This window comes from Parasteatoda tepidariorum, chromosome 5 (assembly GCF_043381705.1).
Source record: "Parasteatoda tepidariorum isolate YZ-2023 chromosome 5, CAS_Ptep_4.0, whole genome shotgun sequence".
Lineage (NCBI taxonomy): Eukaryota > Metazoa > Arthropoda > Arachnida > Araneae > Theridiidae > Parasteatoda > Parasteatoda tepidariorum.
In genome coordinates, this window is record NC_092208.1 from 45,414,249 (window position 1) to 45,437,792 (window position 23,544).

The window sequence follows — 23,544 nt, forward strand, 5'->3', positions numbered from 1 at the left end:
GACAGAATCGTGGTGACACGGCGACATTGTCGTGGAACGTTACTGAGTGCTTGCTGAAAGATTTTTCCTTTGGGAAGTGAAAAACTTTCGTTTTCATTTCTGCAGAAATTTTCAAAAGATTTTTTCTTTTCTTCAGAATTATATTTAAAAGATGCTTTTCTCGCACATCGGAGTGGGAAAAAATGCGATTTTTCTGTTCTCATTTGAGAATAATGAAAAATAAAGAGTAATGAAGTAAAAAGTGTTGGTTTTCTTTTCTGCAAAAATTTTCATTCTATTTTTTTATGCAATTATTACTATTGATTTCCACATATCTTTTAAAATCAAATATTTTTAATACTCTATTATTTATTACAAAAACTGAATCTCAAAATGAAAACACGCATTTAGTAACCCCTTTTTGAAGAGTCCGATTTTCTAGATTTTGCGTCAATCCTTTTTTTTGCGGGAGTTACTGCTACAGATTTCATGATTTTTTTAAATGTGATGATGGTTTACAAAAGACGGGGGAAAAAATTGTGTCTTTTCCCCTTACAAAATGCAAGAATATCAATATATTAGAATATAAAAAAAAAAATGACATTAAATTAAAAAATATTTTTTCTTTTTGTAGTTGATGCTTCTGTTAGACACTTTAAATTAGCAACATATATATTAGAATTTCAAAGTATCTTGCAGAAAGATATTAATGTTAGAGAATTATGTCTCAGAAAGACCGAAAAAATTCTGCCACAGAGCTTTTTGAAATGTACACATAAAATAGTATAAGAGATTCGTTGAAAAAATTTTGAGGATAAAATTCGGCTATTACATAATATTATATTATTCGATAAATTTTTTGCAGCTTTAAAGTGAGTGCCTTTTTAAGAATGTCTTTTTTGCCTTTTTTTTGTCCCCATGCGTTTTTTTTTATTCCTAAGGAGATCTCTGTATTCGTAATCTTGTAAGCTTATTTCCCACATACTTTTAAAAGGAAATCGTGCACAAATATTTCACCAGTTGGAACTGAGTTGGAACCAGTTGGAAAATCATTGCATAATTGTTGAAACAGTGAAAATTTAAGAATCTCATGGCAATTTTTGAAAATGGATTGGGACAATAAATTGTTGATGTGAAATGTACAGAATTGCGTTAACTTTGAAAATTTACTTGCTCCTAAAAAAAAAAAAGAATTAGAAATTCCTGAGCAAGATTGTTGAATGTAAACATGTGTGAGAATTCCTGGTGTTTTAAAAAAGATGTCTGAAGTATTCAGAAAGAAAATTTCTTTCAAAATTTGAAACACCTTTTTCTACTTGAAAAGAATTTATACACATCTTAATCCCTCATCTGTATTATATTAAGATGCTACTGTTTCTAAATCTGTTGACAAACTGGTGTATCATCTCTTCAATAATTTTGTAGCTTTACATTTTCGCAATTTATTGTTTATTCTTAATTCTTTTGTGGCATAGCATTATTGTGTTATGTCATAATTATTCTTTTTGTGCTATTTAAATGCAGTTGAATTTCTGTTTAAGAACATAGAATTTGACAATATTCAAGGATTGATTATTTTCATCATTTGTTATTCATTTTCCATAGAAGGTAAAGGCTTGTCACTCATGTTTGTTGGTAAAAATACATGATCAAGAAAAGTGTCCTCGTTCAATAGATGTATGCGTGAAACTCTAAATTCGCTTACAATGTTTCATGGTGTAAAAGCTAAAAAGAATACTCATCTTACTAATTCAGACACTTCTTTAATTTTTTCATGTTTTCCAACATTAACAGGAGTACTCATCCAATCATTCATTGCATTATTATAATACTATGTTATTATAAGAGACCAAAACCACCTTTAGAAAGAAGTTGCATTTTGTTGCTTCTGTGTGGTGGTAATGTAACTAAAGTGACACCACTTTCTTTTGCACATTCAATTGTTTGCACAGAAATATGGCTTTTATGGTTATCCATAATGATTGCTGGAGTTTTTCTAGTTGCACCACTAAATTTAACAAAATGTTTTAAAAACTCATAGAAAAAGTTTTCATTAGACCCCCCAGTTGGGTTAGCTCTTTCAATATCACCGGCAAGGCAGGAGCTCCTTTAAGCATATATGCTTTAAAATGTACTGGAGGAAACATCAGCATTGGAAGAGGGATAAAACCACCACCAGCATTAATAGCACTTATCGAACACTAGCCGTTGTTCTTCTTCCAGCACTAATCATACTTTCAACCTGTTTTTTTTTCCCTTCTGGGCTAAAGTGTTTAATGGAACCAGGGGTCTGTTTAGAAGAAATTTGAATTCATTAACGGACCGTTCACAAAATATCTTTTCAAAGAAACGAACACTTCACAAAATATCTTTTCATAAAAACAAACCCTTCACAAAATATCTTTTCATAAAAAACGAACCCTTCACAAAATGATTTATTTTTTAATCGGACCCTTCACAAATTTGTTTATCTTCATTATTGTTTTGTTAATCGAATAAACCCTCCTGGGGGTGGGGAAAAAAAGAAAGACGGTTCAAAACGAACCAAGTTTTCCAAGTTTCCGTAAGTTTAAATTCCAAATGTTTCTACCTTAACAAACATCGTGTGCATATTCTTATTGATATTAAATGATATTTTTTTTGTAAATAAATAATTTATGATTCATAATCAATTAATTATTCATAAAATTAATTAATACATTGTTATGTAATAAAAATTAATTTCTGGCAATTTTTTAAATGAAATATTATTAATTTAAGAATTGTTTAAGTTTACTTAATGAGCAACACATTAAAAGTGATACATAACTAAAATAATAAGTTGTGTTACTTAAGATCTGTCAATTGAAATTATTAAAAATGTGAGTGATTTTGTTTCCATTATTCGTCTGAAATGAATATTCTGTGTTGAGCAGTGTAGGCTAAATACCAAATATTGATATGTTGCATCTCTAATTTTGTAGCAGCAATTGTTGAGCAAATTCTTGTATCTATTTACAATTTCAAAACTTCTTGAAAAGGTTTTTAGCAATTTTTACAATAACATGACTGCTCCAAATCCACTAAAGCAGGACCCTGGTTGAAATAATGTTACTTAACGCTTATTTTATATTCACAAATTATGAGTACTTTTTTCACAATTTTACAAAAACAGGACCTTTCACAAAATGTCTGGACAGACCCCTGGGAACATAAATTGTAGTTATGCCAGTCTCATCACAATTCCATATATTGAAAGCTGTTTTTCCTAGAGTTTTCTCTGAAGTCTTCCTCTAAGCCAATCTTTTCCTGCTACTTTCCTCTCTTCCCAAGAAAAATCATATTTTTTACTATTTATCTTTGCAAACTGGTAAGCTAATGACTTAACATCTCATAGGGCCAAGCCATACTGAAGATAAGCTGCTTTCTGTATGTAAGTTCCAAAAGATCATTCTCAGCAACTGTAAAGACCTTTCTTATATCATTAGTCTATCTATACTCTAATTTAGGCAAATTTTTTTTTTCCTGGAAGATTTCAGATGCCAAAGTATAGTTCTCTTTGAAAGTTTAATTTTTTTTTTTTTTTTTGCAGTTCCATAAACTCCTTTTTCAAAATAATTGATGCAGCTTTTTCCATATTCTCTTTAGATATTGGTTTCCTAACTCCTCTTTCATTCTGTGCCATCTAAAATATGGAAAACACACCACATTAACAATTATCACCTATATATCTCAGCTCTATTAACATATAAAGGGCATTGTTTATTTTAAAATAAGTTTGTCTTATAACTAAATCCTTATAACCTCCTGGTGGTTCAACTCTTTTCATGTTTTCTCAAATAATTATATTTTAATGTTCATTGACACTTTGCTAATGGTCTCTAAGATAAAATTAAGTTAATTAATCTTTGCGTGCAAGTTGCAGGATCTCTATTTTACTTTTCCACAATTTCTGATTAATTTTTGTAATTTTTTTTTGTTCGTTTTTTTGCCTTTATTTTCAGTTTGCGTTTTTGTTATGAATTTTATTTTCTACTTTGTGGTTTCACATATTAATATATAAATTAATTTCTAGTAAGATGATGTACCTTCAACTTATCCTAGGTACACAACTTTCTGTAGGTTTACATGATCATCTACTAAAAAAATTGTTGATGGCCATATGGAGCTTAAGCATAACCCCCTATAAACAGTAGTATTAGTACTAAAACAATAGTATATTTTTTGTTATTTGCTCACAGCAAAACAGACTTTATAGATTATAAACTATAACACAGGAAAGAACGATAAAAAACTTTCTTTTGATGAATGAAACTAATCAAATCTTTATTTAATATTATTTCAATGTAACAACTCAGCAAAAACAAAGTTGAGCGCTCTGAAATTCCTGGTGTTAAGTACTCAAATAACTACATGTTATGTTGCCACATCACTAAAAATAAAGGTAAGAATGATTTAAGACTAAGATACATATAAGTCCAAGTTACACCACCTTCTCCTACATTGATTATTTTATCTAATATGAAAGATGGCTTCTTCAAAATGCTTGAAAAACTCTAGAAGAAAAAGAAGTTATTGATAAAAATCAACAATTTTGTAATTTTACTGTATTCTTGTCCTTTCATTTTATTCTTAGATTAATGTATTATTTTAAGAATAAGATTACATTTCTGCAATGAAAAGTACAATTAGAGATTGAAAAAAAAAATATTTTATGAAAAAAATCTATATTTTTTCAGAAAAACTTACACCTTATATATATATGTGTTGAAAAATTAGGGTTTTATGCAACCTTGAATCTAAAGTAGAGAAGAAAACAAAACCTTAAGAAAAGCCTGAAAAAAATATGTTGTTGCTTTGTCATTAATTATGAAATTTTATTGCTAAGAGTTTTTCATTTAAAAGAAGTCTCTTTAAAAAGAATATGACAAATAAAGTAACATTCTATAAATGGTGAAAAATCAAAGAACAAGATACTGATAGATCCCACTGTTAATTGTTTAAATGAAATCGAGCCAACATTGACTGTTAATGTTTTAACAGCCTGATTCTAATGAATTTTTCCTTCTTATGGATTAATCCAGCAAAAATTAAATATAAAAACAGGAAAGTAGCAAAGTTATTTGAAATGTTAATCGTTGATATTTTCAGTTCATTTTATATTTCATCGCATCTTAAAATTTTCATTTATAAAATTTAAAATTTTTTATATTAAAATATGTTTTAATCAGTTATGTATGTTTAGATATTAACTATCTTAATATTATATTAGAGTCCTGATTATCAGAGTTAATGTAGACTTAGATTTAGATTAATTTGGATAAGCAAAAACTCAATTTTAGCGAAAATTATGAATAAAATTAATTGTCTAGGTTTAAATGCATATTTTAAAATTAGACATACATATATACTACATATAATTCATATTTTTTTATTAAGGAGTTCTTATTTAAAGAGGTCTTTAATTGTTTTATATTACTTAGGGATTTTTCTGCTGCTATGTTTAGCCGTTTTTTTAGAGATAAAAGGATTGCTGGTGTTGCTTCTTGCTGTTCTATATGTTCAATAGTACCTACTGTGATTGCTTTTAATCCATCTGTATGAAAAATTTATATTTGTCAAATCTCATTGACACTATTGTCATCATCACTAGATTCATTAATTTTTATTGACGATATTAATGATAATTTCGTCTGTAATTTCTTACTGTTCTTCAGCATTTATCCATTCACATTTATCTTCATTTATTGGCTCAGACAGTGGTAGTTTCCTGACTAAATCCAAAATCTCATTGGTTCCTTTATTAGACATACCCTGCTATTCTATATTCTGTACATAAATAATTTTCCTCTGCGATTTTTTTTATAGTGTGATTTTGCTTTATCCTTTTCCACAGTTATCCAGTTTACAACATCCTTTAGATTGAAACTTTTAGGTGTCCTGGAGTACACTTTTTTTTTGTAATAATTCCACTTCATGTTCTCTAAAACATTCTTGATCTAAAGGCTGAATTAGTGATGTGCATTTAGGAAGCAAAAAAAAAAAGGGCTTTAATATTGCCACTCACCAATTCTTTTAGTTTTGTTACTGATTGGAAACTTCATTTGCTTAAAAAATAAACAAATATATAATAACAGTTGACATGTTTCTAGCGCTTTAAAAATAGACTTCCATTTTTCAGGACTTGCCAGACGTGAAAGTAAACAAAACAAAAATTATTTGAAATAAAAACGTGAAGTTGCACTTGGAACATGCCGACTGTTATTTCATATTTTTTTTATGAAACGAATGAAGTTTCATCAAGTAATATGTTACTGCTTCAGTTTCTTGGGATTATATATTTAATAGTCAAATACATTGTTAATAGAATACATATATTGCATGATCTACTTGAATGTCATAGTTCCAAGTAAGAATACTTAACTTGGAATTCAGAATTTAGTTTTTCCATAATTATTATTATTTTTTTTAAAAAGTTGTTTTTATCCACACTAGCCCTACTGCAGAGGGCTAGTGATGACACACTTGTTAACTTGTTAATTATAGTAATAATTTATTACAACTCAGAAAGGTATATCTAAAGTTAAAATAAAATTAATTTCACTCAACCATATTGGAGAATAATTATTGACATATATTGGTTGAAAATACTATTGTAAACTAATTGTAAACTAAATTGTAAACTTTGCGGTTAATCGGACGGACAGACTGCTGCTGGCTATTTTACCATAATTTTAGAATAAAAATTCTATCTGTGTAGAATAACTGTAAATTAATATAAATGCCATATTTTAAAGAAATCTTATAGCATAATATGGAATAGATGGTTAAAGATTTTTGAAACGAGGCTTTGTTTCGGAGAATTTTTTAAATTTTAATATAAAAGGCCGAGATAGCTTGGTTGGTAGGGCACTGGGCCCATGTCCAAGAGTTCGTGGGTTCGATCCCAGCCGGCCGATGACTGATGCACGTTAAATCTGTCGAGTCGCAAAGTCCTCCATGTTCCCGTAACAAATCAATAACTTGGGGGGGGGAGGTACTGATCCAGGAGTGTCCTTGTCTACTGGATTGGTTCAAAATTACAAGGCTACAGAGTTGAACATTAATAGTCGTAAACTAAAAAATTGGGTCGGCTGTTCAACGACGGATATAAAATAAAAATAAAATATGAAATAAACAGCATATTTTCTTAGTTTCATTAAAGAAATGAATGTATAATATAAACTTATGTGTCGAAACATTTTACAACCGCTTTAAAGATTTAGTTAAATCTCCTGATAAATTTTACATTGAGTAATGGGCAGATCCATCGTTTAATAAATTGTGTTACACCCAGTTTTTTATTTTTTTAAATCCATGAAAATTATTAAAAATTGGAGTAAGAATAAATAAAACCAAGACTTATTTTTAACACCAAGACTGCTCGATTTTTAAAAATTTTTTTTTAACCGAGTTACGCTTGAAGTTCGCAAATATGACGGCCCTAAATGGCGGAATTGCCGTAATGCAAATGAAATATTTTTCCCGAATTCCTTCCTGTAAATAAACTTCTATTTCCTGGCTGGTGGTGGTTCCCTTCAATAATAATTTTCTTTTAACTTCCGCTCCCCAATCCGCCTCTACTAACCGAATTCTATTTGCTCCCAAAAAAACTCCCTGCCTTCTATGTACAACTGAGATTTTAATAAAAATACAGGGAAAATGTGTGATGGTAGACTCTAGTTTTTTCAAGGTCGACCGTCTTCGGGTTATCGACCACCGTGCGATAAGCAAGTTAAATCATTTTTAAGCAGTCTCGTTGGCCTTGCTCTCGCCCATCTTAAGAGTTTTCTCTCCAAAATCCGTACTGCGAAATTCAATGCGACTATAAAAGGAAAATCATGTTGGCTACAATCTCTTCCTGGTTTATTTTTCTCACTGAAATAATAAAATAACTTCTTGAATTTCTTTTGTTCTGAAATAATAGAATACTTTTTTTTCTTCTACAGTTTTTGATTAATTAGTTTGTGCATTGGAAAATATATAAAAATTTATGTAAATGAAGGGAAATGTTTTATATAGTTTGATTTATTATTGTTTGCTTGCCAATTTTTTGGACAATAGACAAGAGTATTATTGTAGCCAAGATATGACAGAAGGGTTGAAATTGTCAGACTTTACTTGTATATTAAAGAGCACTGTTTCAAGGATATGTTTATTTCCTCTCTGTATCTAAAGAGAAACTTAGGACTTAAATGTTCAATGATGCATTTTTGCCACGCTTATATTCTTAAGTACATGGGGCAGCAACGTATCTGTGTTGTTATAACGTTTAAAAGAGACAATGATTAGGAAAAAAAAAATATGTATTGTAATCCTGTCTACACGTATTTTGCGTGCACAGTGCGCAAGAATATAAACGGACCGCCTGAATAACTTTTGATTTAATGATCGGATCTTCACGTTCTGCGACTCTTATTTTAATCGTTCGAGGAAGTGACCTCAAATATGCTATTGAATTAGTGCAGACGATAGTTTAAGTTACGAAGTCAGATGTTGAAATTCACTTTCTTCTAATAAACATACCTTTTTTTGTGGTGGACTCGGATTTCTGACCCTCCAAATATAGAGAGAGGCCGCAATCTGGGAAATATGGTTCCCATATAGGTTTATTCTGAGAAAGTACCGTTTTTGTTTGAGGTCGTAACCTAAAATATTGCCTGCTCTAATTATTTAGCATCATTGAGGTCACCCCCTCAAACTATTTAGATTGGGTCCTAGAACGTAAAGATCTGATCATTAGATCAAAAGTTATTCAGGGTGGTTCGTTATTTATTTATTGTATATTGTATATATATATATATATTTTTTTTTTTGCACTCTACTCATTCTTACTTCGAAAAACATAAAACCTGTTATTCTTTCTGCAATGCTTTGTTTTTATCCCGCACTACAATCAATTTCACTATGAAAGTTATAGAGGAAGGTTATTTTGTAAGAACAATCCTTGTGTAATATATTTAATTACGCAGATTTTGCTCTTGCAAAACATGATTGCAAAGTTAAAAGAAAATTTATTTAAATCTATAGTATTTGACTTTAATTGCAATATAAAATTACCGATTAACCGCTTTTAAAGTCCCATCGGTTTCACTCCCGCGAATTCACAGCATTGCTGTGCCTCATTGCAGAAGTGTTATGCGTAAAACTGCGTAACACTTTAGTTTGGTGCAGTAGAGTCAACGAAGCAATTTCTTTCCAAGCAATGTATGTCTAGGTATTTTTCAGTTTAAAAAAGAACTTTTAATATGCCGTTTTAATTTCAGCATGCTATTGCAATTTTATAATTGATATTGTAAGTCATATGTAAAAGTTCTTTCTCAAACATGTATTTATAAATATTAAATTCTGTTTTTCACAAACTATAATTTAGCTACTTTTCATATTACTGTAGTATATAGACAAGAAGGAAAACTAAATTAATAATAAAATGAGTGAAAAAAGGTAATTTAACATAGTTTTTAAATGAAGATGATTTTGAATTCACATTCGATAAACTGCCTTGAATGTAAGCTAAAATCCTTTATAAGAATTAGTGCTTTAACTGGTATAATTTTGAATCGTTTAACAAATAATTTATTTTTTTTTAAAAAAAAGAACATTTTGATTAAAAATTGGTATAAAAGCCAGATAAAAGATTATACATTACTAGCTGAAATCTTGTCTTTTGTACGGAGTGAAAAAAAAGGAAATAAGCAATAAATCTGTTATGAAAAACATATCAATCATGCGCAACTGGAAGGTATATACCAACACAATTAATACAGCATAAATAATACCTTTTTTTAAAATTTACGTTGCTTGTTGGCTTTTCAGATTAAAAAAACTCGTTTTTGCTTGTTCATCCTATCAAAATAAAGATAGATCATTTGGCATGATGCTGTTGCTCGAGGCCAACTCGCCACATTCAAGCGATTTCCCCGTAAGAATCTCTTTCCACAGTATCCATTATAAAACACGGTATTGATGCAGTTTTAATGGGTACCAAAATATGGTATCTTAACACCGATATTAGTATATTTGCTCTCTTTAAAAACTGCACCAATTACCATAATACCAGCAGTACCTACTACCAAAATTAATTAAGCATCATTGGCGTCAATTGCAGTATGGTGATTTTTTTATGTTTCTCTTAAATGAAGTAGTTTCATTTTTACATTAATTTGTTTTTCTTTTCAGTGCATAGCTTTTTTTTAAATTTCATGTACTCTTTTTAAATTATTTAGTTTTAAAGAAACACGTTTTAATTTTTAAAAGTATAACTATAAACGAAATATATATGTGGTTTCAGAAAACTTTAGGAATATTAATTTGGTGACGTAGTTGACGCACGTTACCACGTTCTCGTGCATCACTTAGTTTAGAGCCCCTGAATTAGCCCTGATAGTATAGAAACCTTAACTTAGTTTATTAAAGAATGCAATAAACTTCTTTTTTTTAACAATGAGAGCTATAAGCTAAGAAACATCAGTAATGTTATCTTCAATAGTTTGATAAGAGAATAGAACCGTCTATAGTTTAATATAAAATAATGACAAATGCTAAACCAGTAGGAAAATTTCATTTTTCAAATGTCTCTAACGAATGATCTAATAGAAAATTTTGAATTAAATTTTAGATGGAGGACTAAAATTATCCCTTTCTCCCCATAGTCCGAATTTCAAGACGATCTCGCAAATGTTTCTGGAGTTATAAGTGGAGACAGGCATACACACACAAACTCTACATTTTATTATTATAAATTACAATCTTTCAGCCCTTATTTATTTTCCTTTAGGGTGGAATATTTAATTTTATTTTATAACCGACGTTGAACAGCCGACCCAATTTTGGGTTTATGACTACTAATATTCAACTCCGGCCTTGTAATTTTGAACCCAATCCAGAAGACAAGGTGAAACTCCTGGATCTAATCCCAGAGGTACAATTTGTTATGGGAACATAGAGGACTTTGTGACCCGACAGATTTAGCGTCACCATTTATCACACGGAGTCTTCGAAAGTCGGGGGATCGATTCCACGACCTCTAGGACATGGGCCCAGTGCATTACCAACCAGGCTATCCCGGTCATTAGGGTGGAATCGAAAAAATCCTTCCTTAGCGAGTGCCAACGTCGTAAAAGTAACCCATTGTCTTAATTTTATGTTTCTAGCTTCAATAGTTAAGGCTCTGCGATGATGACAGTCGGTGATATGTCTTTGCATACATTAAAAATCTTGAAAGAATATCTTGTTTCTGTTGAAGTAAAAAAAGAAAACTTACCGATTTCTTGAACTAAATATCATATCAACTTTTAATATAATTAATTTTAACATATTTTATACTGTATAAAATATCTTAAGACAGAAGCCAGGAAATCTGCTTGTAATTAAAATTTTGATACCTTAAAATGCACTCAGTTTTATGAAAATGTCTTTCTATGATTGCATTTTTAATTGTTATAAGTATTTTTTTTAAATTTCATTTTATAGGATAGTGTAACTGATATTGACAGTGATTATACCTGATCTACGAGATGAATTTCATACGTAGTAAGTATTACCTTTCTTGTATTTAATGTTTTAAGTCTTCAAAATTTTTAAATAATTTATTTTCTGAATCTGGAGACAACAATCTGCGCTATTTTATAAATAATGTGTGACTTGTCGAATTTTTCCTCTTTTGATTTTAATACTGAGATATTGACCCGGAAGTGATTTCCCAATCCAGCGGCGTTTAATGACCTACTCTCCCGCCGTGCATTTCTTAAAAATAATAATAACATTCAATAAATAAATAAAAATTATTTTTATATGTTTTTTAGTTCAGGTAAAAAATTTCTAAAGAAATAAAAATTTACATTATAATTGCGACCAACTACAATCAAGAAAAAAATCTCCACAATAATTTTTTTTTTAGTCAGTTGGTTTGTAAATTAGCAATCGGAAAGGGAAAGAGAAAAAAAAGAAAAATATATATAGATATATCTTTTAACCTATTGATCGAATTTTGAATTACTCAATGTCAATTTTTATGGTCTAATACCTAATATTATTTAATTCTAGGCAATGCAAACAATTTATTGATTTGGAAACACTCAATGATACCTTAACAGTTCTCTAAACTATTTAATTTTTTATCTATTGATTTAATTTTGCATTTAAAATGCTATCATTGTTAAAGGGGGTTACAGTCAAGTATAAAGACACATAAAATATGTTGATTTTAGTTAGTGCTAACGGTAATCTACATTTGAATGGCAGACTAAACTGATAGAATTTATTACATAACAATGCTGTGCTCTGTCACAAAAAATCAGTTCATGCTAAAAAAAATTTCTTCAAAAATACAAACCTATTCTAAGTTGCAATAACAAGAAATAATATTAATGATTAAAAATAAGTTATCTTTAAAAATATATTTTATTTCTTTTTAGTAATAATTTAAAAGCTTTTTCTCAGAAATGGTATATTGTTCTTTATAATTAATTCATGATTTATCATTGCCCTCATGTGATGAAATAAATATTATAGACTAATAAATAATCCATCAATGTGTGTGATTGATTTTGCCCAATAATTTGTTTTCAAGGTTAAATCTTTCTCTTTTAATATTTGATCGCCCTTGGAAGATGCAACTTCAGTCCAGATCTAAAATAAAGATGTATTTAATCAATTCTCGTTATTATTGAATTTCTCAAGCGTGACTTCTTATTCATTATAATGCTGTTAAAGCATTATATAATTGAGAGAGAGACATTTATAATATTTTCGAATTATATTATACTACTTTAATTTTTTTTTCGAAAGCAAATAATTTACACAGGTGCTAAGATGTAGAAAATTCCCAGAGCCTAATCTTCCTCCAAAAGGTATATAAGTTCAAAATGAAGATAAAACAAAGAAAAATAATAGACATATGAAGAAAAAGGGGGAAATAATAAGTAAAAAAATAACATACAGTTTGAAAAAAAAAATAGGATGAAATTTTATAAAAAAAATATATAATCTTTTCATCAACCCACACGATTATATCCGCAATATATATATAATTTTCTCCGCCTGTAAACGCCATTTTTCTTTACTACAACTGGCTTCAGTGGTGCATGTTACTGCCACCTACCGGCAACTGCTTAAATTAAAACTTGAATACTTTCCGAATAATTTCATTTGTTCTTTTTTGCCATATTCGTCTTCGTTTTTTTACTATAACGCTTCGAAGCCCCGGAGGGAATTATGAATAACCCTGTGTATATATATATAGTTGAAATTTCTTCTGAATTTTTTTTTTAACTGCAATATTTTTTTCATGGAAAAGTTTAAAAATGCATAAACATAAATCTGCTGGCTTCTATTTTTCGCGATGGAAAATTACACGTCTCCCTGACGAGTTTCGGCATATTTGACGCGGTATAGCAGGTAATCGGAATCGTTATCAACATATAACATAATATCGATAAATTTTAATTTAATTTATTTAAAGAAAGCACCGGGATTTTAAAAATTGTGAAATATGAGGCAATATGAGAATAACTGGAGAAAGCGATCGACGTTAGAACTAGACGTTCGACGTAATCATGTGAAACAGACTCGTCAAAAAGTGATTACTTAAATGTAGATGTCGAGACTGTAATAAATTATATCATATCAAAAATATCGGGATTTTAAAAACCTTGCGGAAATTATTAGCAATAACTGCCGAAAAATCGATCGAAAAAATGACCAAACCGTCGCATCAAAAAGTGGAGACTCAAATGTGCTATTCGAATTTCTCGCATGTCGTAATAATAAATAAATATAATATGTACATAATATATAAATGAATAAAAATACCAGAATGCAAGAAACATATTTGAAAATAAATTGCAATAAGAGCCGAAAAATAACCAACGAATCATCAAATAAATTTATCATGAAACCGGTGCGTATTCAATACGCTATTCGAATACGAGCGACTCAAATGCCAAATGCGCTATTTGAATTTCGCGTGTCGTAATAACATCGTATGTAAAATGTACCGGAATTTTGAAAAAACTAAATGCAAATCAAGGGCAATATCGAAAAATAGATCGTTAAAACGCCATTTTTCTTATAAACGATCAGCTGGCACTGATGTTAGGTCACATGTGTGGGTATCAGTGATCTTCTTCTTGAAATGCAAGTACCCAATTATAAAGATTGTTTTATGTTTGGCAGTTTTTTAATCTATTCAAATTGAACAATAAGTACCAAATTAATGTCGCTATTTTTATAAAATTACTATTTTTTTTGAAATTCTGATCTGTTAAAGCGGGTTTTGAACTATGTCTGGCAAAGGCTGAGACAGAACTCCAAACTTGAGCTTTCTTGCAGAAAAGTTTTTTTTTCCTATGTGTAAAACGAGAAAGCTTTTTTTTTTTTTTTTTTTNTTTTTTTTTTTTTTTTTTTTTTTTTTTTTTTTTTTTTTTTTTTTTTTTTTTTTTTGAAAGTTGATTAATTTAATGCAAAATAATTTTTCATGAAATAAATATGAACATAAAATAAATTCATTGATAAAACGGGGCATTTAAGTCAAATTGTATTGGAAATAAAAGATTTTTGATAATACATCTACAAGACATTTATTATAAAATAAGTTATAATATTAAATTGATTGCAGACAACTTTGGGTTGCTTTTGCAGAAATAGTAGAGTGTCAGTGTTTTTAAAGATAATTATTAAAACTAGTTTATGAGTTGATGCCAATTCTGTTAATATCAAAGTCTATGAGAGATTGTGCACTAGACAAGGAAAAGTGTCACTCAGAGATAGTCCGAAAATGACCACTCGCCACTTGGCGTTCAACAAAAAAAGTGGTAACTTAAATAAACCAATAAAAAAAAATTTTTTTTTTTTCTTTTTTGCTTCAAATTTTCTTGCACAGTGAAGTCAAGTTAGTGTGTTGAACTAAATTTTGTCATATATTTATATTATTTTTATTGTTGAATTAACTTTTTATAGCAGTTGATTATTTCTAATATTTAATATATATATACAGTCAATTCGCTATAACTCGAAGTACGATAACTCGAATATTACTATAACTCGATTTTTTTTTATGAGGTCCCGACCCTTTTATCTTCAATTTCATGTTAATTATTCTCGATTACTCGAATTTTACTCCCTTTAACTAGATTTGTTTTGGATCTTTTAAAGCAAGAAAAAAAGCCTAGGAGCTGATATCTTGCCCCTTCCTTTGCAACACACACACAATATTGTCTTTCGCACTCTTCATTGAGAAGCTAAAGCTGTCCCTCTTGAAGTATGTGAACAGTGGTTAAATGAAACGTTACCAAATTTACTTCAAGGATACAGTTAAAATGATGTTTTCAATATTGATGAAATGGGTTCATTTTTTAAATGTCTTCCAAATAATCCAAATAAGATGTTTAAGGATGAAAACTGCTCAGGGGGTAAAATGAGCAAGGAACGTTTGACTCTCCTAGTTGGAGGAAATACGCCTGGGACAGAGAAATTGCCCTTACTTGCTATCGCAAAATATCGAAATCCCCGATGTTTCAAGAATGTAAAAACGTATCCTTTGGATTACAAGTCTAACAAAAAGTTTTGGATAACATCAGTATTATTTGAAGACTATGTAAGAAAATTGGATCGGAAATTCTTCGCTAAGAAAAGAAAACTGATACTCTTTATGGATAAATGCACAGCGCATAGTGATCTACCNNNTGAATTATATATATATATATATATATATATATATATAAAACTTAATCTAAGCACAAAAAAAGGAAACAAAAAGTGGCTATTAAATGAATAATCCCTATCGGTATTGGTCACTGTCTCATTAGGTTTAAGGAAAAAATGGCTACTAAGTTTTTAGAGTCAGCTGGCTACTAACTGATAGATTAAATTTTCAGGTCTAGTTAGAAAATTAATGGTTTGTTTGCTCACGTCTCAAGCAAGCTAAGAAAAACATAAAAAATAAATATAATTTTCAGATACTCAACTTAGGGACCATTTTCTTTAGATGTATTTTAATTGCTCATAGGTTTCAGGACTAGTTGATTGATTTGAAACATGGCAGTATACCCTTAGCTTTTGATATTTTACTTGCAAAGATTTCATTGATTTAAAGTGAAGAATTCTTATCCTCTTTTCTGAAGAGAAGTAGTAATGCACATTTTAGCTTTTTCGTCTACCTACTTCGTAGAAAGGAGCTTAGGCGTAGCATTAAAACTTGAACCAAACGGAAGAAACAAATTGCATACAGTGTTTTCTATAATTACCGTCCGTAATAATAAAAATCCAAATTATCTTTAGTTTGGGTGGCTTCCTTATACTTGATAAATGCGTCGCATTATTAGTTATCTAACTAACCTTTTTTGAAATAAATATTTTTTTCGAAAAATGTAGTTTTTGTAGAATGTAGAATCTTTAATTTTTTATAGTTTGATATCCTGAAAATTAGCTCATTTTTGTTCAATATGTTGCTATTGTGCTAAAAAAATTTGTCAAAAATCTGATTTGTAATCTAATCTACATTAGTGATACACAAGCTATTATATTAACCCTTTGAAAGACAGTGGGAATAAAACAGTCTTACTTGTTTTTGACAACAATACAAGCCACTAAAATTGACATTGTTTTTATCTCTTAAATTATACGAGTTTTAATAAACCACTTTAAATGTTGAAAAAAGTAAAGATAAAGCAGATCACTTCATTCAGGAAGTACATGGCCTCAATTCTTATGGTTTTTCTTTACTAAAATATTTTATTAAATTTAATTGTCTTGCAAAGGTTAAATAAGAATATTTAAAAATAGCCTTTGGAAGTTTTTAGAATCTTGTTATAGTTAAGTGTAAAAGTTTCTTTCTTGGTCAGTTTGTTTAAATTGTTCATAAAAATTATATTTTTTACAAATTTTAGAAAAATTAAATTTTTTGACATTTTTTTAGTAAATAAGACTTAGACAACCTATTCCCTAATTTTTTATTACTAAATATTGATAAAATATATTGCACTTTTTTTTAAAGCAGTTCCTTTCTTAAAGAAAATTTAATCAAATTTAATTAGTCCAATGGAAGAAAATATTAAACAGTACTGATGCATTATATGTTTACCTAAGTATGATTAAACGCGTAAATATTTTTAAGTAAAGGGTTAAATAACGCATAAAATAAATGTCAACTTAAATTTTTCAGTAAGAAAAAAAAAAACATATAATTCTAATCTTTCTTATAAAAAAGTAGTATATACATTTTATCTCATTTTTTCTCTATTGTTGTATTTGCTTCAAAGCAGATTTTCGTTCTAATTTGAATATACGCTATAAAAATTTATGAGAAAAATTAAACACTATTATTTATTTACCCTGATATCGATTGCGCGTCATTATTCTCAATTTAAATAAAGGAATAAATATCGACTAATGAGTAAAATAATAATAAATAAATTTAACTTGCATAATATTATACATATTTTTGTCTGTAATCTTTTTCATCTAAATATTTTATATAAATATTGATATGTAATTCTGTGTAAATAATTTTCGTTAAAGCTTAATTTTTAACGCTTTTCTTTTTGTTTGATTTCAAATTATCTGTTTGTGTTTATTTTTAAATGTTTATTCAGAACCCTAAAATTTGTAGTGTTAAATAGTATACTTTTATAAAATGCACCAGAATCATAAAAGGGAAAGAAGATAAATAAAAAAAATTAAAAAAGGAAGAAAAAAAAAGAAAAAAAACGTAATACGTAAACAAAAGACGACAAAACGAAACTATCATTCCGAAACAGTATCGCCTCTAACGCCAGGTTTTACACCGGGAAGTTTTCCTAGCCAGCTTATCGACTACTCTCTCCTCAACTTCTCAGACGTTGTGATTCTCCATCTTGGCAAAAGTGACTTTTGTTGACGAAACAAAATGGAGGGACAGATGTTGTGGACATTAATTATGCCACTTTCAAGAGGTACGTAGGATTGTTATTAAACTGATTTGTTTACCAACATTATATTTTATCGCTTTGACTTCTTTGTCTAGAAAATATAAATCAATGTTGTTCTGATCAAATATTTTAACAACAGCGGCACAACAGAAAGTTGTCTGTCCGGAGACGGAATATAGGTTATGCATACTTCGTATTGAACTTAATCGTAATGACCGAGAACTTGACATTGACCACGACGCTTTTTAACTTTTAAACAATACTGAATTTTATTATTTTACAATACCCTTCTCAGAATAATAAGGTGTCAATAAAATGTCTGAAAACACAAATTTAAACAGATGGTTAGTAAACAATTATTTTCCTTATTTTGAAATGTATCCAGAATTAATGCATTAGCTTGCAAATTTCTTCATTATTATGTGTAAGAAATATAATAATAAAGTTTAAATATGAGATTCTCGTAATTTATTATTTATTTATGGGGGGTGCCATTACAGACTAGGCCTAAACTTTTACGACCCATCGAAACTAGGTCATTCGGTCCGGTTTGTTTTAAGGTAAGAAAATTCTTGTTCTAACCCTTTTTTTCCCTCTCATGCGAGATATTTTTTCTGTTTTTACTATTAATTGCTAATTAAAGCATCCAACTGTGTTTGAAACTTGAAGTGGTCACTGTTGACCTTGGAATTTGGGTCAGTGACCAGCATGTAGGAAAAGTGAAGGTCAATATTAAATTTTTGAATTTCATAATTTTAACAATTTTACCTAAAGTATTGTAGAATGTTCACAATGTGCTATTAATTTTTTTAGAATAATTTTTATTGCTTTTAAAAAATTTTATGAGGTAATATAGTTTCATGTCATTTTAAATTTGCATATTTTCTATTAGTTAAGGATAGTCACATCTAAATATGCATGTCTTAAGGATATTTCTCAGCTAAATATGCTTATCTTAATGAACTTGTTTATCACTTGCATTTTTGTCTTGGATGTATTAATAACATAAATTTTTAATGAATTAATGGTGTACTAAAGTCTTAGTTTCAATGTCATAAATATTCAAATTAATTACTTATATTTAATAATATATATATTTTATTTTAGGGTCACTCTCTCTTCACATTTTGGATGAGTATTTACGATGAGTGTTGCCTCTCATGTAGGTACAAAGAAACGAAAGAAATCTGATTCAAAGCCCTATTCACAAATGTAAGTTAAATTCAAATCTGATTCAAACCCCTATTCACAAATGTAAGTTAAATTCATATTATTATTTTTTTCTTTTAGTTTTTTTATAAGATTAACAAAAATTAAACTCAATCTTTTTCATAATTTGAAATTTGAACAATACAGTTTTCAACAGGACTATAATTTGTCAGCTTTAAGCTTATAGTTTTTAAACATGCTTAAATTAAAATTATTCGTAAATTGGAAGTCTTAGTTTTAAATCTCTCAAATATATTTTTCAATGAAAACAATTTTTTAAAACAAAATGAGCAAATCTATATCCTATCTTTTATTTGGAATTCTCATTTTTATTGTCCTTATAACTGATAATTATAATTTTAAATTACTTTGCAAAAATATATTAAGTTATTTTAAATTTCTTATTGAAATTGTGTAAGTATTGTTGAGAGTTGATTAATTCTGTCATGTTTTAGATTTTAGCTATCATAGATCATGTTTTGCCAGGACTATGGCAATAAGTGAAAAAAATAAGGCCAAAAATAAGTGGTAAAAATGTGAAAAATTCGCCAAAACGGGGAAAAAATTTAAATTGGTTAAAATCTCCATTCTTTATATTTCTAATAACTATTAATTTATCTGTGGCAAAATCTTCGAAAAAAAATATCTACCTCAATTGTTGCACAAAACACAACACCCTTCTTTCTCCGTCAAAATCTTTTAATGAGAGGGAGCATTTGACTGTAGGAACTCTGATGTTTGGGATAAAGAAAGATTATGAATTCAGGGGTCTGTCTATGGTAAATTTACTACTGTTTAGTGGTACCTTCACAAATTCAACTTTAGGAAAAACAGTAGTTTCACAAAATGCTTTTAAAAAAGTAAGTTCTAAGATTCTCTATCCCGTCTCTTAAAATTTTGTTTTTGTATCCCCGTAAGAACCGATAAATCCCGAGTTAATTAAGCATATACAAATAGGTAGCATGTACTTGGTCAGATTGTATAGTGTGGTAGCCTAACGGATCGCTTACGTCATATTATAGTAAGCTTTTTTCTCGCAGATTTAAAAATGAAAAATAAACAATGATGAGGCGCTCCCTCTGTAAACTTTACAGGAAGTTGAAATTATTCTAAACATTCAAACATTGTTCTAAATGTATTCTAACAGACCTTTATTTTTTTATGAAGCATTTATTTCTCTGTGAAACTTTTTTCTATATGACAATGTGGGAAATGTTCTCACAATGAAAATAACTTTTAGTTTAGAAAATACTGTTAAATGCATGTCTTTTTTAAAAAAAATTAAAGTTGGAATTTAACAATGGACATCGATTTTTATGGATTTTTAAATTTAGATACAATTTTAAGCCCAAAATTTTACAATAGCAAAATTACTTTTAAATATATGGGGAAAAATTTATGAAAATTTACTAGTCATAAATGAATTTTATGTGTCGTGACAATTTTTGAAAATGTCTTCCTACTTTGCCATATTTTTCTGTTGATTTTTTAATGTAATTTTTAATTTTCACAAATTATGTCTTTATTTTCACAAAATAGGTACCTCTCATTAAAACCTAAACAGACCCCTGGAAATATAACTCTAGGCTTTCTCTATTTGTATTATAGCTTAGTGGTTGAAACTATTTATTGTATTATTAAAATAAAGCTTCCATTACTGTGTGAACTTAGCACATTAGATTGTCAAGTTTAGTTACACGGAACTAGTTGAGCTCACTAAGAACTTGTAAGTTCCAAACAAGCTTTTGACTGTTTCAAAGTTTTTCAGACTTTGAAACAATCAAATTCATTGTTTCCATGTAATTCTATGATTTCCATGTAATTCCTTAGTAATAACTCTTTTTTTTTATATTTATTATCACAAAGTAAAACTATATCACAGATTCAAATCATAACAAATAATATAATTTATTTATCATTGTCTGAATCTTAAAAACATTCTCATTTGATCAGGTTCAAAATTAAATGAATCTAATTCACTAATTCCCAATGAAAATTTCTTATCAATTTCATTTACATGATAAAATTACAATAAAAAGTACTGTTGGCACTCTGCTAGACAATATTTTATATTTTCAATAAAACTTTTTACTTTGTTTTAAAAACACTTTATTGAATATTAATTTATTTATTTACATAAAGAGAGAATGGAAAGAGGATTTGTAACTCTCTGGCGTTAAAGTCGATTAAATTTTTAAATTCTTAACATACTGCTATCCGAATTTTGAGTGTGTTTCATTGTCTTAGTTATATAGGACTTGCCCAATCTTCTGTTTTTTCACATTTTTTTTTTTTAAGTATTTATATTCAAAATCAGTTATTGATAGATAACCAATAAAACATGAACATCTTGTAACATTTATAATGAAATATTGACAAGAATGGTAAAGTGTTACAATAATAATAAATTGTATCACAATCTGCAGTATTAAAGCAACATTTTATAATCACGTTCTAGAGATAAGGAAATATTGATTTTTTCTTTCAATTGCTGAGGTTACAGAACACCACTGCACCACAAAAAAAGAGCAATTTAATGATATAAAAAAAATAACATGAAAGAAAGAAGAGGCATAATGACAAACAAGCAAAAGGCAAAATTTCCACACTGATCTATGCACCATAAAAATCACCAGATTTTAGCGGCATTGGTGACTAAGCTGTAGCATACGAAAAACTGAAAAACACAATGAGAATTTTGACTTTAGGCATAATTAACTTTTAAACTTTAAAAACTTCCTATCAAAAATAAAATGACATAGTTTAAAATAAATTTTCGAAGAGTTACTTAATTAGAGATGTCAATTTTTTAGTATATATACCAGGGCTGTCCAACTGCAAAGAGCCCACGGGCCAGAATTCCGGTCACTGATCACCTGGCGGGCCGCAGTTTGAAAAAGTTGAACAATAACCTCTTACCTCTTATACAATAACAATTAATAGTTGAATTATTAATTATAAAACAATGGAACAGAAGGATTATAAAACAATTTGCTTATATTTTAATGGGAAAACTTAGGGTGATCAGCCTGAATAAGAAAATGGCGGGTCGCACAATATGTGCTGGCGGGCCAGATGCGGCCCGCAGGCCACCAGTTGGACAGCCATGATATATACCATAGATTTTGAATTTTTAATCTTTTCGTTATCCTTGTGCTCATATTTGATAATTTTTACCGCAAATTTGATTATTTTGTTTTCTGTAGTGTTTTTAAAGTTTGCTTAATGAATGTAGATTTGTTTTATTTTCAGAAATAAGTGCCTTAATGAAAAACGCCGTAGAGAACAAGAAAATATTCACATTGAAGAACTGGCAGAACTTGTTTCTGCTAGCCCATCTGACATGAGTTCGCTTTCTTGTAAACCAGACAAGTGTGCCATATTAAAAGAAACTGTTAATCAAATTCGCTCTCAAAAAGAATTAGGTTAGTAATTTCAATTTTTGTAAGTTTAAAAAAGAAATTTATGTAAATAAGTTTCCTGGGATGACCCCTGTTGGGGGTCTGGTCAGAAGTTCATCTTTATATAAATGAATAAGTGAAATATATATTAAGATTTTAATATTTACCTACAAGTGACAGTTCCAGCTTAATAATAGCTTATGTAAATATTTACTTTCCCTGATAGGAAGGTAAATATTTAATTAGAAAAACTGATTAAATTTCTCAAATGTTGACAAAAATCGTCAAGATGTAGCAGAAAGGCAATTAAAAAATGCCAAGGAAAAAAAATAAAGTGTATTTGATAAGACCATAATATTACTGAATTTGATAATGAACAAGAACTTAAAAAACAAAGTTACATGGTGCGTAACATTTTGAAAAAGTGCTTAAAGGTGCTTATTTTCATTGGGTGTTTTTAAAAAGTGCGTAATTTTCCCTTTTCAAAAATGAGAATTTTTTTCTTTACCATGTTGATTTTCGCCATGAATTATGCAAAAGCGAGTTTTCAATGTTTTCACAATTCATTTAACCCCAATCTATTTCGGCTTACTGTCGATCCATAGCGTATGAAAGTGCCAATCATTTTACATGTTTGATGAAATACTTCCGAGTCCGCCTGTGCGTCTACTGAGCTAGGTTCGGTGAGATTATTGCCTTCTCCTGTGCAACTCTGCTGCATTTTGCAAAATATACTCAATTTCAGACTCATTTTCCACCCTCTGATATCGAACCGAAAAATTTCTCGATCATTTTATAATGGCTAATATAATTAAGAAAAGAACTCTGTGTCAGAAACTTGTTATTTTCTAATGATCATCTAAAGTCTTTGAAAATTATTTTNTTTTAAAAAATGTATAATTTCTTAATAAGTTTTTTAAAAAATTATACATACATATAGTCTTGCATATTAATCAATCCTTTTCATTTTATGCTTATGGGGCGATCCAATGTCGATTGCTTTTCTCTCTTTTTCAGGATTTTCCGGAAGT

At 28.9% G+C, this 23,544-nt stretch overlaps 1 protein-coding gene across 8 annotated transcripts in view; it reads left to right on the forward strand.

Annotated features, from left to right (window-relative positions):
- LOC107450234 (nuclear receptor coactivator 2) overlaps window positions 1–23,544 on the forward strand; it is a 75,167-nt gene that overhangs the window by 3,644 nt on the left and 47,979 nt on the right. The window contains exons 2-4 of one of the 8 annotated variants that reach the window (XM_016065985.4): window positions 11,470–11,529; window positions 19,011–19,115; window positions 22,365–22,537. In XM_016065985.4, coding sequence (XP_015921471.1) covers window positions 19,048–19,115; window positions 22,365–22,537 — 241 coding nt within the window. In that variant the 5' untranslated portion in view covers window positions 11,470–11,529; window positions 19,011–19,047. The other 7 variants (XM_071181390.1, XM_071181392.1, XM_043044560.2 and 4 more) reach the window with 7 other exon arrangements.